This window comes from Chaetura pelagica, unplaced genomic scaffold (genome assembly GCF_000747805.2).
Source record: "Chaetura pelagica isolate M959 unplaced genomic scaffold, ChaPel_1.0 scaffold107, whole genome shotgun sequence".
Classification (NCBI taxonomy): domain Eukaryota; kingdom Metazoa; phylum Chordata; class Aves; order Apodiformes; family Apodidae; genus Chaetura; species Chaetura pelagica.
This window is the reverse complement of record NW_009953979.1, coordinates 1,228,008-1,240,757: the sequence shown is the minus strand read 5'-3', so window position 1 is coordinate 1,240,757 and position 12,750 is coordinate 1,228,008. Positions and strand designations below refer to the sequence as shown.

General features: G+C 57.5%; 1 protein-coding gene across 1 annotated transcript in view; it reads right to left on the bottom strand.

Annotated features, from left to right (window-relative positions):
- Window positions 1-280: 280 nt before the first annotated feature.
- ADCY3 (adenylate cyclase 3) overlaps window positions 281-12,750 on the bottom strand; it is a gene marked incomplete at its 5' end in the record, with an annotated part of 15,234 nt that continues 2,764 nt past the window's right edge. Inside the window, 19 exons of the mRNA XM_010002228.1 lie at window positions 281-463; window positions 769-893; window positions 1,131-1,257; window positions 1,329-1,442; window positions 1,573-1,719; window positions 1,978-2,136; window positions 2,569-2,650; window positions 2,737-2,996; window positions 3,225-3,341; window positions 3,449-3,536; window positions 3,628-3,789; window positions 3,866-4,008; window positions 4,153-4,272; window positions 4,353-4,515; window positions 4,599-4,757; window positions 5,502-5,629; window positions 5,952-6,063; window positions 6,330-6,460; window positions 8,822-8,971. Coding sequence (XP_010000530.1) covers window positions 281-463; window positions 769-893; window positions 1,131-1,257; window positions 1,329-1,442; window positions 1,573-1,719; window positions 1,978-2,136; window positions 2,569-2,650; window positions 2,737-2,996; window positions 3,225-3,341; window positions 3,449-3,536; window positions 3,628-3,789; window positions 3,866-4,008; window positions 4,153-4,272; window positions 4,353-4,515; window positions 4,599-4,757; window positions 5,502-5,629; window positions 5,952-6,063; window positions 6,330-6,460; window positions 8,822-8,971 — 2,670 coding nt within the window. The remainder of the gene's footprint in view (window positions 464-768; window positions 894-1,130; window positions 1,258-1,328; window positions 1,443-1,572; window positions 1,720-1,977; window positions 2,137-2,568; window positions 2,651-2,736; window positions 2,997-3,224; window positions 3,342-3,448; window positions 3,537-3,627; window positions 3,790-3,865; window positions 4,009-4,152; window positions 4,273-4,352; window positions 4,516-4,598; window positions 4,758-5,501; window positions 5,630-5,951; window positions 6,064-6,329; window positions 6,461-8,821; window positions 8,972-12,750) is intronic.

Genomic DNA, 12,750 nt, shown 5'->3' with positions numbered 1-12,750 from the left:
ACCAGGGGCTGCAAGCCTGTGCGCGCTTGCACACCAGCCTGACCGGCCAGAGGAGCCTGGCCCTGTGTCTCCCTCCTGCTCAGCCACGGGCACGATGGAGCAAACCCCCCCCACCAGACACCTCCGCCGGGGGGCTTGGAAAGGGGCGTACGAAGGGGGTTGGGTGTTTCTTGAGTTTGGTTTCAGATCCAGACAGCAGCGGGATGGAGGTCCCTGGGTGCTGGGTGTCCCCCTTGCCGCCCCGTGGCGGTGGCTGTGGTGGCGGGCGGGCGCCGGACCCTCACGAGCTGTCCACCACCTGATGGGGCAGGGTGACAGAGGAGCCGTTGACGAAGGAGCCCTGCTTCTCCCGGCCCTTGAGGAAGAAGGTCAGCAGCTCCCCTTTGCCCTTGACGTAGATGGCTCCCCGGCGCACGAAGCGGAAGCCGTACTCCTTCAGGATGAGGTGGGTCTCCTCCACCACCTGCGGGGACAAGCAGATCTGGTGGAAGCCTGGGGGGGTCCTTGCCTGGTATATGATAAGTGGAGCAGGGACCCCCATGTGCTGCTCAGACAGGCCTACCCACCAGCCTGGGTCCCACCCCAATGTCTTGGGGTGCCCTTTGAGAATCCTAGTGCCCCATTCCCAGCTTGGAGGAGCCCCTCAGCCAACCCCAGCCCTCCTGTGTGCTCCTAACAGCACTTCCCCCCTCCTGCCCAAAGCTTGGGATGTTTTGAGGGCTGCAGCCCACCATGGTTTGCCCATTTGTCCTCCTCTGGTCACCACACCTGTATGTTTCCCATCACACCAGTGGACTCCATCCTGCTGGCCACATTCACCGTGTTGCCCCAGATGTCGTAGTGAGGCTTGCGGGCACCGATGACACCCGCCAGCACAGCCCCCTTGTTCATTCCTGTACAAGATGAGGAACAGACATCACCTCCGTGCATGGTGGCATGGACAGGACATTGCAGTCTGCTGGACAGTCCGTCCCAGGGGCTATGTCAGCCCTATGTCAAGGTTATGAGGTCCCCTCAGCCCTGCTGCCTTCAGCTGCTGAACTACAGCAGCTGCCCAGAGTCCCACCACTGACAGGTAAGGAGGGAGAGGGGACTTGGGGACAGACCCTGCCCCACCCTCTAGGACTTGCCTATGCGGAGCATGAAGTTGTTGAAGGACTGGTAGTTGATGTTCATCAGTGTCACCTTCATGGCTAAGGCAAAGTCGGCCAGGTCGGCCAAGTGCTGCCAGCGCTCCTTGTCCGAGAGGGTCTCCTTCTGCAGGGGCAGCATGGGTCAGGCCTGCCCATCCCTTGCCTGCTGTCCCCTGACCACTGGGACCCCCTCACCTTGGTGCTGTAGCCATTGGCGTTGACATCAGGGGTCACTCCAGAAGCGGCCATGTAGGTGCTGCCAATGGTTTTGATTTTGGTAATGCACCGGAACTGGGGTTCATCCAGGAGCTGAGTCATGGAGATAAGACCCTCAGGCACCTTGGGGCCATGGCAGGTCCTTCTACCCCCAGATGAGGCAGGAAGGGAAGGTCTGGCCAAGCCCCACGCCAGCCTTGTAGCTGGCTCCATCTTGACTCACCGCATCGAAGTCAGAGATGATCTCGTTGAGAAACCGCAGGCACTCGATGCCCCCATTGTTGATGCTCTCCTCGGTGTAGAAATCAGCAAAGTTGGGCAGGGAGGCAAACATGACACCAATCTCATCATAGGACTGGCTGTACAGCTCCTGGGGAGGAGACGAGACAGTGGCTGTGAGCCAGGGACATGTCCATGCACCACCAGCAAAGACAAACCCTCCATGAAGCCATCTTCCCTTGACATGTGGAAACAGGAGGGTGCTCTGCAGCCTCACCTTGCACAGCCAAGGCATCTTCTTCATTCAAGCCAGACACTCAGCCAGAGCCAATGGCAAAGCCTGCGTAACTGGAGCCCACCCGCTCCCTCTCCAAAATGGGGGCAAATCCCCCTCCTGGGTGTCCCTCACCTCATCCCGCTTCTTGGAGCCCAGGAAGTGCCGGGCCACGTGCTCAGGCAGCATGTTGGTGACCAGGGCCTCATTCCAGCGCCGCATCTCGTAGACCCGCTCCTTCTGGTCATGGACATCGATCTTCCAGAGGAAGAGGGTCCTGGCCAGCTTCTCCACCTGCGGGTAAGGGGGATATGGCTGTACCCTTGGTTCCCACCCACCAATGGATCCCCTCCAGCAGTGAGAGCATCCTGGCCACTGTGGGGCCTGTCTGGGCTTGGGGAGAGGCTGGAGAGAGGCTCTGGGACAAGGTGAAGTTCTAAATAGGGACATAAGCCTTGCTCCAAGGTGCAAACAGGACCCTTGTGGGGCAGACAGAGGCCTTCGGGACACCATCTCACTTCCCACTCCTAACCATGGGAGCAAGGCAGAGCTGTTCTGATGAGGTCCTGGAGAGCCCTTTTATGGAGAAGAGCTGGAGATGCTGTTCACAGCAGAGGAAAAAATCCTGCTGCCTTGGAGCTTGCAAGAAACAAGGGCAGCAGCTGAGGGCGAAGATGCAGAGGGGAGAGGGGAACTTCTTGGGGTGTGTGTGGGTCAGTCACTCACATGGCGAGAGAAGTAGTAGAAGCTGAGCATCACGATGAAGATCATGGCCGTCATGGAGTACTTGGAGGGGACCAGCGAGGACCTGCTGGCAGAGGTGGCAAGGGGTGGGTGGGTGGTGGGCACAGCGCTGCCCCCCACCTCCCTGCCCCCCGCCCCGTCCCCCCTTACATGCTTTGCTGGCCGCGGCGACGGTCATACTGGTCAAAGATGTGCTCCCAGGCGTAGATGTTGACGGTGCCAGCAGCCCCAGTGATCAGCACCATGAGGGTCAGCTTGACCATGTGGCTGACCTGCACCAGCATGATGGTGGCCACCAAGGCCAGCAGGGCGATGTAGCTGTAGTACTTGGGCTGATCCCCACAGCCACCTGGCTGTGGTGTCCCCACTGTCCCATTTCCCAGCCCACTGTGATCCTGCCAGCAGCTGAGCTGAGGGTAGGAGGGCACAGTGAGGATGGGGATACAGGGAGAGGGTGTCCCCTTCCCCAGGGCAGGGTGCTCTCTGGAGTAGGAGGAGAACACATGACCTAAAACCCCTCCCTCTGCAGTGCAGACTTGCTAATGGGCTTAACGATCGGCCAAGCACAATTATGGGCTGTCTGGATGGAGAGGGTCAGAGAGGGTTCAGCCCTACAGGCACCCAGGCTGGTGTCTCACCATGTCTACAATGTCAGCCATGGTGACGATGATGATGGCAGCCATGGCCCAGGTGTTGCGCGCCCAGCGGGTCCTGTCAATCCAGGTGGAAAAGGCCACGAGCTTTTTGGGGAAGACCTGCGGGGAGATGAAGGGGGAGAAGGGTTCGTCCAGGCAGGACACAGCGATGAGAGGGACATCCTGCTGTGCCATCACCATGAGTGGTGAGCCCGTCTCCCTCTCACCCGGGGGAAGATGGCAGCCAACGAGCAGAGGGTGAGGATGAGGAGCAAGATCTCTCCCACCACAAAGGTCACGTAGTTGGCCACCAACCTGCCAAAATGACCAAGGGGAGACAGGCTTGAAGAGTGGTGGAGCCAAGCGCAGCTTGTGGCCACCTATCCACACCACCTCCCTGCCATACCAGGGGTCGATGAAGACCTCCACCAAGGCAGTGAAGAAGAGGATGACACAGGAGCAGCTGAAGGCAGCCCCGCTCTGCTTCTCCTTCTCTACCGAGTAGCGCGTCTCCATCTCAGGGTCGATGAAGCGCATGGAGAGCCGGAAGGTGCTCTTCCCCTTCAGCCTGCGGGTGACACCACCTGTCACCACCCAGCGGCACCGGGGCACCCGCTGAGCCGCGCCCGGCCAGGGTGACTCACGCCTGGATGGACTCGCGTTCCAGCAAAGCTTCGTTGAGCAGCTTGTTGAGCTCCTGCTCGTTCTGGGAGGCGTCAACCACCCGCTCGGCCAGGTCCCGCAGCCGCAGCCGCCGCCGAGGGTTGGGGAAGGAGGGGTTCACCGCCTGTGCCGGCACAGCCCAAGCATCAGCGAGACCACGTTGGGTGTTCGACCACCCTGGTGTGGCTACCAGCAGCCCCCGAAAGCAGGTAAGATGCGTGGGCTGTACCTCTCCATCCTCCTCCCCGTTCTCCAGGGTGCCCCTCACCCTGACCTCAGGCTCCTCGGGGTCCTCGGGGCTGGGGCAGGCCAGGCTGAGGCTGCCATTGCGCTCCTTGGTGTTGACCAACGGTGGGGAACCACCATGGGATGAGGTCAGTGACAGCTTCTGCAAAATGGGAGGTGGTGGGTGGGTTGCGGTGAAGTGTCCCCGCGACCCCGGCTCACAGGGGCACCCCCTCCACTCACCACCCCGTTGATGCCGTTGCGCAGGGGCTGCTTGGGGACCACGACGAGGTAGGTGACGATGCCTTTCTCCTTCAGGTACTCGCAGCGTGAGCCACCTTCCCCTGGCTCCACCTCGAACTCACCCTTCAGGCAATCCATGGTGCTCTGCGAGATGTGCACCCGCCTGCCAGCGCCGGGCACCAGCGTCACCCCGGGGTGCAGGACACCTCGTCCCCATCCCCTGCCTTCCCCCCTGGAGATGCTCACCCAGGGATGCCACCCGCCTCCATCTTGTTGGCCACAGTGACATCAGTGGACCACACGTCGTACTGCCAGCGCTTCTGGCCCAGCACACCCCCCAGCACTGTCCCACTGTGCACGCCCACCCGCATGTCCACCGCCGTCTTGGTCTTCTCCCGCACATACCTGGGAGGGAAACACACGGGTGATGCAGAATCATAGAATCACAGAATCATTGAATGGTTTTGGTTGGAAAAGACCTGTAAGATCCTCCAGTCAAACCATTACCCCAGCACTGCCAAGGCCACCACTAAACCATGTCCCTCAGCACCACAGTTACACGGCTTTGAAATCCCCCCAGGGATGGGGACTCCACCACTGCCCTGGGCAGTCTGGGCCAGAGCCTGACAACCCTTTCCAGGAAGAAATTGTTCCCAAGATTGAATTTAAACCTCCCCTTGCACAACTTGAGGCCATTTCCTCTTGTCCTATAGCTTGTTCCTTGGGAGAAGAGATTGACCCTCCCTGCTCCAGTCTCCTTTCAGGCAGCTGTAGAGAGCTGTTTCTTTGGCTTTGGATCAGCCACTCACAGCATTTGTATCCCAGAGGAGAAACAAAACCTGTGAAAGCCAGTGGTGCACCAGGATTTCACCTGTCCATGTCCCTCTGGATGCTTCCTGCTCAGCTTGGTCATCTGCAAACCGACTGAGGGTGCACTCAGTCTCCTCATCCAGATCATTGACAAAGGTATTAATGACAACTGGCCCCAAAGGGGGCTGACATCCTCCCAGCCCACCCCCATCCCAACCCCTCACCATTAATTACCACCCCTCCATCTTTAAACCTTTTTGCTGGACTCCAAAGCCCCCCAGGGTGCACCCCAGCCCACCATGACCCCTGCTCCCCCTTCCCTGTGGAGCAAGGTCTTACGAAATGGCCTCCACCATGGCCAGCCCCATCATGATGGAGCAGACAGCATGGTCCTCCCGGTACTCGGGCAGCCCACAGATGCAGTAGTAGCAGTCGCCCAAGATCTTGATGCGCAGCTGATGATATTTCTGGGGACAGGGTGGGAGGACATGGTGTCAATCCGTCCACCACCATCAACTAGGATTCCCCCCCCATCCCTCAACCCTCTTCCAGCCTGACCCTGACCCAGGCAGAGCTCTCGCGTGCCTGGCAGGGACACAAATAATTGGATTTTCCATTCCCACCCTCCCTTCCCAGCTCTATTTTTGCAGAGCTGGGCGTGTCCTGCGTCCCAGAGCAATCCTGTTTTAACCTCCTCATCCCCATCCCAGGATGCAGCTTTTTTTGGAGGGAGAGGGATGATGGCTGAGACCTGCCCTGCTCATTACAATCCAGGCAGGGGTTACTCACGGCTGCCAGTTTGTCAAAGCGGGCGAAGAGCTCGTTGAGGAGCTTCACCAGCTCCTGGGCACTGCAGGAGGAGGAGAGCTGGGTGAAGCCCACGATGTCGGCGAAGAGGATGCTGCAGGGAGCAACAGCGAGTGGCTCAGCCCTGCCACGTTCCCTCTCATGTCCCCCCCTTCCCTGCTCCCTGCTATTCTGGGACGCAACTTCAAATGTTGCTTTGCAAACCGTGGCTGGAGCAAAAGATGGCTCCAAGGCGTGGTCTGGTTGGTGGCCCTCTCCCATGACCCTTTGTTTTAGCTGCAAACCACCCAATATCTCTTCTCTAACCTCTAAAATACACATTTTTTGCCCCCAAAAAAGTGGAGGTTTTTCCCACCCTACCTGACGTTCTCATGGCGGTACATGTACATGGTGTTGAACTGCTGCATCTCCTTCTGGCTCGGGTCCTTCTTCATGTCCTTCAGCATCTCATCAGCCACGTGCTTGGGCAGGATGGAGAGCATCAGCCGCTCCTGTGACGGGGCAGGGGAGGGACTCGCAGCTGAGCCCGTGCCACGCTCAGCACCACACGGGGCAAATCCATGGGCAAATCCATGGGCAAATCCATGGTGCCAGTGCACAGCGCAAATGCACGGACTAAGCACAGGGTGCAAAGGTACAGTCTGAGTGCACGGTGGAAATACACTGTGAAAACACCTGGTGTTAACACACGGTGCAAGATCACAGTGTGTGCATCCCCCTGTCCCTCTTCGTGGTGACAGAGACCACCAAAGTGACATTCCCAAGCTCCTGGGCCCTTGCTGCTGGAGCTAGCCATCCCCAGAGGATCCCAGGGCCCAGCCAGATCTTCAGCCCATGGGGAAGGAACATGTGGATGAAGCCATGAGTGAAACAGAAGTTTTTCCTCCAGGCAGGGAGGCTAAGCAGGGTGTCCCAGGCACTCCAGGGAGCTGGGAGCCACCACCCTGACTCCAAACCTGCTCCCATGGGTGACATGTCTCCCTTGTGATGCTCTTCCAGGGATTCCACCCACTTCTTTCATCATTTTCCTTCCTGTTTTACAAGTTCCCATCATTTTTTTTAATTTTTTTTTTGCAAGTGGGAATAAATCCCAGCCAAGGGAGGAAGGGAAGGTAACAGCTTTGGGGCACTTCAGACACCAGTCTCTGTGTCCCTGGAGCTGTGGGAAGGAGGGACGATCCCACACACTTAAGAGTTTGTGCATCCCAGCTCTGTTCCGCAGCAGAGACACAGAGCCCAGCCCCTCTCTGTGAGCTTGGGAATTAAAATACATTGGGTTGGCCAAAGTTTTATCAGCCCAAATAAACCTGGGACATGGTGCTGGGCACAACCTCAGAGGCTGCACCGATGTCCTCCAAGGTCCCTGCCAACTGCCCCAGGATGTCCTGCCCCAGGGGTAGGTCAGACCTGGGGGTATGGACCTGGGTTAAACCATACTAGGGAGGATTTACCAACTTACAAATGTGGTGGGTGCCCCACACCCACACACAGGACTGGACTGAAGTCCCCTAGGAGGATCAAGTCCACCTGGGACACGGTGCTCATTGCTAGCCTTGCTGGCCCTGCAGCCCTGGAGCTGGAGAAGGAATAAATCTGCCTGGCTGCACGTGGGGATTTGCAGGAAATGTAAGTAACTCGGTTCATTAAGTGGCTTTTCCCCCGGGATGGGGGGGTTCTCTGTGCAGCCGCGGCGGGACCGTTGCTGGAGGAACAGCACCGTGTCCCTGTCCCCATCCCCGGGGGCTGCTGGTGGGGAGGTGTGGGGAACTCCCTGGCTCCTCTGCTCCCATTCACCTCCAGTTCAGCCACTGCAGATGGGCTGGAGGGAGGAGGGATGGATCCAGCTGCCAGCATCGCTCCCTGCCCTGCTGCCCCCCATTCCCTCAGCCTCTCAGCCACAAACCAGCAGCTTTTCCTGCAAGATCACCATCTATTTTTAGCTCAATTCTCTAAGGAAACGGAGCTCATGTGATCATAATGCCCCTGCCCCTTCCTGTACCCCTTGGAAGCCACCAGCCAGGGCCTCCAAGGCACTTGCACTCAGATGATCCCCCAGCCCCAGGATTTACCCCCATCACCCCCACCCTGGTCCTAACCAGAGCATCACAGCATCCACCCATAGCAAAGATGATGCTGGTGCTGTTCACCCAGCAGAGGTCACGTATCTCTTGTTGCCATTGGGAGCAACTCAACCAGCTAAGAGATGGGAGATGAGGACAGAGGCCCCAGATAAGGCACTAAAATCAGCCCAGCTCCTCAGCAGGGGATGGCTTTGGAACGCTCACCCATTGCTCCTTGTGCCAGGCCACCATGGTGTGATGCCAACACAGCCCTGTGCAGGGGACTCCACCATAGAGGTCAACAAGGGATGAGGGACCATGTCTGGGGATGGGGACCTGCTGTGTGACCATGCATGGGGATGGGAATTGCTGCATGGCTGTGGCTGGGGACCTGCCATGTGACCGTGCACGGCGACAGGGACCTGCCACGTGGCTTTGCCCAGGGATCTGCTTCATGGCCATGCACAGGGATGGGGATCTGCCATGTGGCTGCTCCTGGGGACCTGCTGCATGGCTGTGTCAGTGGTGGGGACAGCCTGGGGATGGCCATGGCAGGATCTGGGAGGCCTTGGAAGAGGACAGTCACACAGAATCCCCAGATTGCTCACAAAGTGCAAAGCTGCACATGCATTTCCCACCTTGGGTCTTCCTGTCCCCATCACCACCCACCACAGTCCCTCCTCGCTGGGCAGGGTGCAGGCTGTGGGATCCTTATCCATGTCCCAAAGACACAACTGGTATCCCTCACTGTCCCCTGCTGTGTCTCCACACCTGCCCAGCCGTGGCTGTTACCTGCTGCTGGCTCTGCTCCTCCAGGTTGAGCTTGACCTCCAGGGACTGCCGCGCTTCCAGGAAGGCTTTGCGGTGCTTGCGGTCGGCCATGTAGTAGGACATGGTGCCCACCGTGATGGCACAAAGGTAGATGGCAACATTGCACAGGATCTTTGGGGACAAAAGAAAAAAAACAGACAGGAGTGAGCAGAGCCACAGAGAAGTCAGCGCGTGCCCCAGGGACTCGTCACTGAAGTCCCTGTTTGAGCAGCAGAGCCTCATCGGTGAGAGTGGAAAAAAAAATTCAACTGTTGGAGGAGGACATAGAATAGACCCTGGGGACAAGCCACTGAGCCACGGCCACTGCTAACTGCTGGGGGGTGGCACAGGGGGGACCATCAAGGTGGCTCTGCAGGAGGGGTCCAGCCGAGGATCACACTCTCAGCATCTCAGGAGGCCTCACGGTCCCCACAGGCTGACTTGGCATCATTAAAACTTGCAGAGATGTTTTGGAAAATCAAGTGGCTCTCGGCAGCTTATGTGCCATCCGGTCCCCTGTCCCTGCCATGGGAATTGTCATAAAAACACAGCCAAACCCTAAAATCCCGGATTTACTCCTGCTCCTGCCCCTCTGTATCCCTTGCACATGTGAGCCTGCAGCACCTGAGATGAAGGCCCCAGGGTGTCACTGGCTGAGACAATCCACCCCATTTTCTTGGAGATTTCAAGGGATCACCACATGAAGGCTTGTGATGGGACCTCATAGGGGCCCATGAAGATGCTCTGAGGGCTGGAGCAGCTCTGCTCTGGAGACAGGCTGAGAGACTTGGGGTTGTTCAGCCTGGAGAAGAAAAGGCTCCAGGGAGACCTTAGAGCTCCTTCCAGGACCTGAAGGGGCTACAGGAAAGCTGGGGAGGGAGTTTTGACAAGGGCAGGGAGTGATGGGATGAGGGGGAACAGTTTCAAGCTGCAAGAGATGCAGAGATTGAGATGAGATCTGAGGAAAAAATTCTTTGCTGTGAGGGTGGTGAGACCCTGGCCCAGGTTGCCCAGAGCAGCTGTGGCTGCTCCATCCCTGGCAGTGTTGAAAGGCAGGTTGGATGGGGCTTGGAGCAACCTGGTCTGGTGGGAGGTATCCCTGCCCATGGAAAGGAGGTTTAAATTAGATGGTCTTTAAGTTCCTTTCCTACCCAAATCAATCTGGGATTCCATGATTATATGAGTTGTTCCATCCCTGCGTTGGATCCTGTCCCCATGGGCTGGACCTGTCCCATGCCACAGGTTGGACCTTGTGTCCCCACAGCCTGGGAAGGGTTGAAGCAGGTTTGTAGCTGGAAACAAAAAACCCTTCATGGAAAATATGACTGGTGATGGATAGTTGAATAATGTGGTTTGTTTAGTCTAGAAAGGGAACAAGCGACGTGGAAGATGTGATAATGGGCTCAGGCTATGCTGAAGGGTGATGGGGACATGGAGATGTCCTCCCACCCCTACGAGTGTCACAGGCAACGTGGAGGAGGCAGGGGGAAGAGCATGGAGCCACTTCCAGGCTTGTGTCCACCAGGGATGTGCTGCCACACTCTCAGCATCCTTCTCCAAGCTCTCTGGTACTGACTTTGTCCTGTCACTGATCCCTGTATCCTATAGACCAGCTTGGTCAGAGGAAAGCTCTAATGTCACCCCAATTCCAGGGCGTCCCTGTCCTTGGAAGTTTTACCATCTGATAGCATTGAGCCCTGAGCAGTCTGGTCTCATCACATGGTGACAGGGAAAAGCTGCCAACCCTCCCTATAGAGGGAAACTGAGGCACAGATGAAAAAGTCTTGACATGGCACCGTGCTGGGGGTGAGAAAATTATTTGCAGCAAGGAAGCTGGTTTTGGGGTGGGACATGAGGAGCAGAAGAGAATGCCTGGGATGTCCAGTTGATATCCCAGGGCTGGATCCTGCCCAAGGTCCCACTGTTGCCGCTGGGGGATTCCAGGGAAGCCCCCAGACCCATAGCATGGCAGATGGTGAGCAAGGAGCCGTCTGGAGGAGGGCACGGAGAAGAAACCCCCAAAAACAAGCAGCCACTTGCTATTTTTAACTAGCCTCTTGGGTTGCTATGACAACGGGCCACTCTACCAGGGCTGGATGGGGATGGCACAGCTTGGCACAGCTCAGCACACCAGAGCCACCCAAAACCCTGGAGCTGCATGGCACAGCCCCGTCCCACGCCAAGCATCTTCCAGCTGCATCCTGCAGCCCTGCAATGGCTGCTCAGCCCCAATCCCCCTGCCAGCATGTGCCCACGTTGCAAAAACACCTCCCAGCATTCCTACTGCTGGGGAAACTCTGACACCAAGGACACCCCACTCCCGGCACAGGTGCCGGTTATTATTTCTGCTCAATAATTTGGGGGCAGGGAGAGGAAGACACGTGCAGGAGCATGCATGGCTGGTGGAACAAGCCTCATTCCTCCTTTCCCATCCACATCCTGCGGGAAAGGTGGCAGTGGAATGTACCAGGGCCACCTGAACTGGGACCTAGAGGATGTTTCGCAGCTGGTTCGCACACAACTGCGGCAGATCCAGCCTCAAATGCTGCCGAACCCCAACTCCCAGGCACAATTCCAGCCTTGGGGCTCCTCCTCCGTGGCCAGCAGCAGGGCAGAAGCACCAACCCATGGCCCCCCCGGGCTGCGCTGGCCTGGCTCAAGCAACATCCTCCAGTCTCTCCTATTAATAGCAGCGCCCTGTGGGAGCCGCGCCACCGGCTACAATAACAATCATAATCATAAAGCATCTGATGTTTATTTCTGGACATAATGTTCCCCCTCCGGAGGCCGGCAGAGGCTCAGGCATGCCGCGTTGCCAAGGTTTTACCGGCCCCGGACTCTCCGCGCCGTGGCAATGATTAACGCGGCAGCACCCGCCCGGTGCTGGCTGGGGGGGATGCCCTGTGGCCCCTCATCAGCCTCCCACATCCCGGGGCTGGTGGCAGGGGGAGATTGCATAGAATCACAGAATCATTCTGGTTGGAAAAGACCTTTAAGATCTCCAAGTCCCCAGCACTGCCAAGGCCACCACTAAACCATGTCCCTCAGCACCACAGCTACATGGCTTTGAAACCCCTCCAGGGATGGGGACTCCACCACTGCCCTGGGCAGCCTGGGCCAGGGCCTGACAACCCTTTCCAGGAAAAAATATTTTCCAGTATCCAATCTAAACCTCCCCTGGCACAACTTGAGGCCATTTCTTCTTGTCCCATTGCTTGTTCCTTGGGAGAACAGACCAACCCCCCACCTTGCTCCATCCTCCTTTCAGCTAGTTGTAGAGAGCTGTTTCCTTGGCTTTGGATCAGCCACTCACAGTGCTTGCATCCCAGAGAAGAAACAAAACCTGGGAAAGATGCTAGTCCCACCAGCGTGATGCCTCCAGCTGGGCATCACCAGAGGGCACCCATGCCACTGCCCCAGCACCCATCCCAGCACAATATGGAAACTGTTCCCAAAAAGTGTTTTTCTTTGCAAAATCCCCTGTGGCACCAGAAAATGTCCCATGCCAAGGGACCAGCCCTAAAACACACCCCCAGAGACTGGGGAAAAACACCATCCTTGGGTTTTTTTTTAGAGAACAGGCTCCATTTCCCAAACTTCCTGTGTGACCACAGGCTCAACATTCCCAAATCCTCCCAAAAAGCAAATAAATATCCCCCTCTCCCTTCCTTTATATGCTGGAAGCCTCCCAGGATCTGACTCAAAGCATCCCAAATCCCTGTAGTAACCTCTCATGGAGCCCACACCATTATGGGGCAGAGCAGATGCTTCCAGCAGGGTTTTCCCCACTGCCATCAGCACACAAGTTTCCAGCCCTGGCTTTTTTTTCCAGCCTCCCTCACTCCCCACCCCAGCCATGGAATGGCTCCTGAGATCCATGTGTGGCCAGCCAGTGGGGACATCCCCTACAC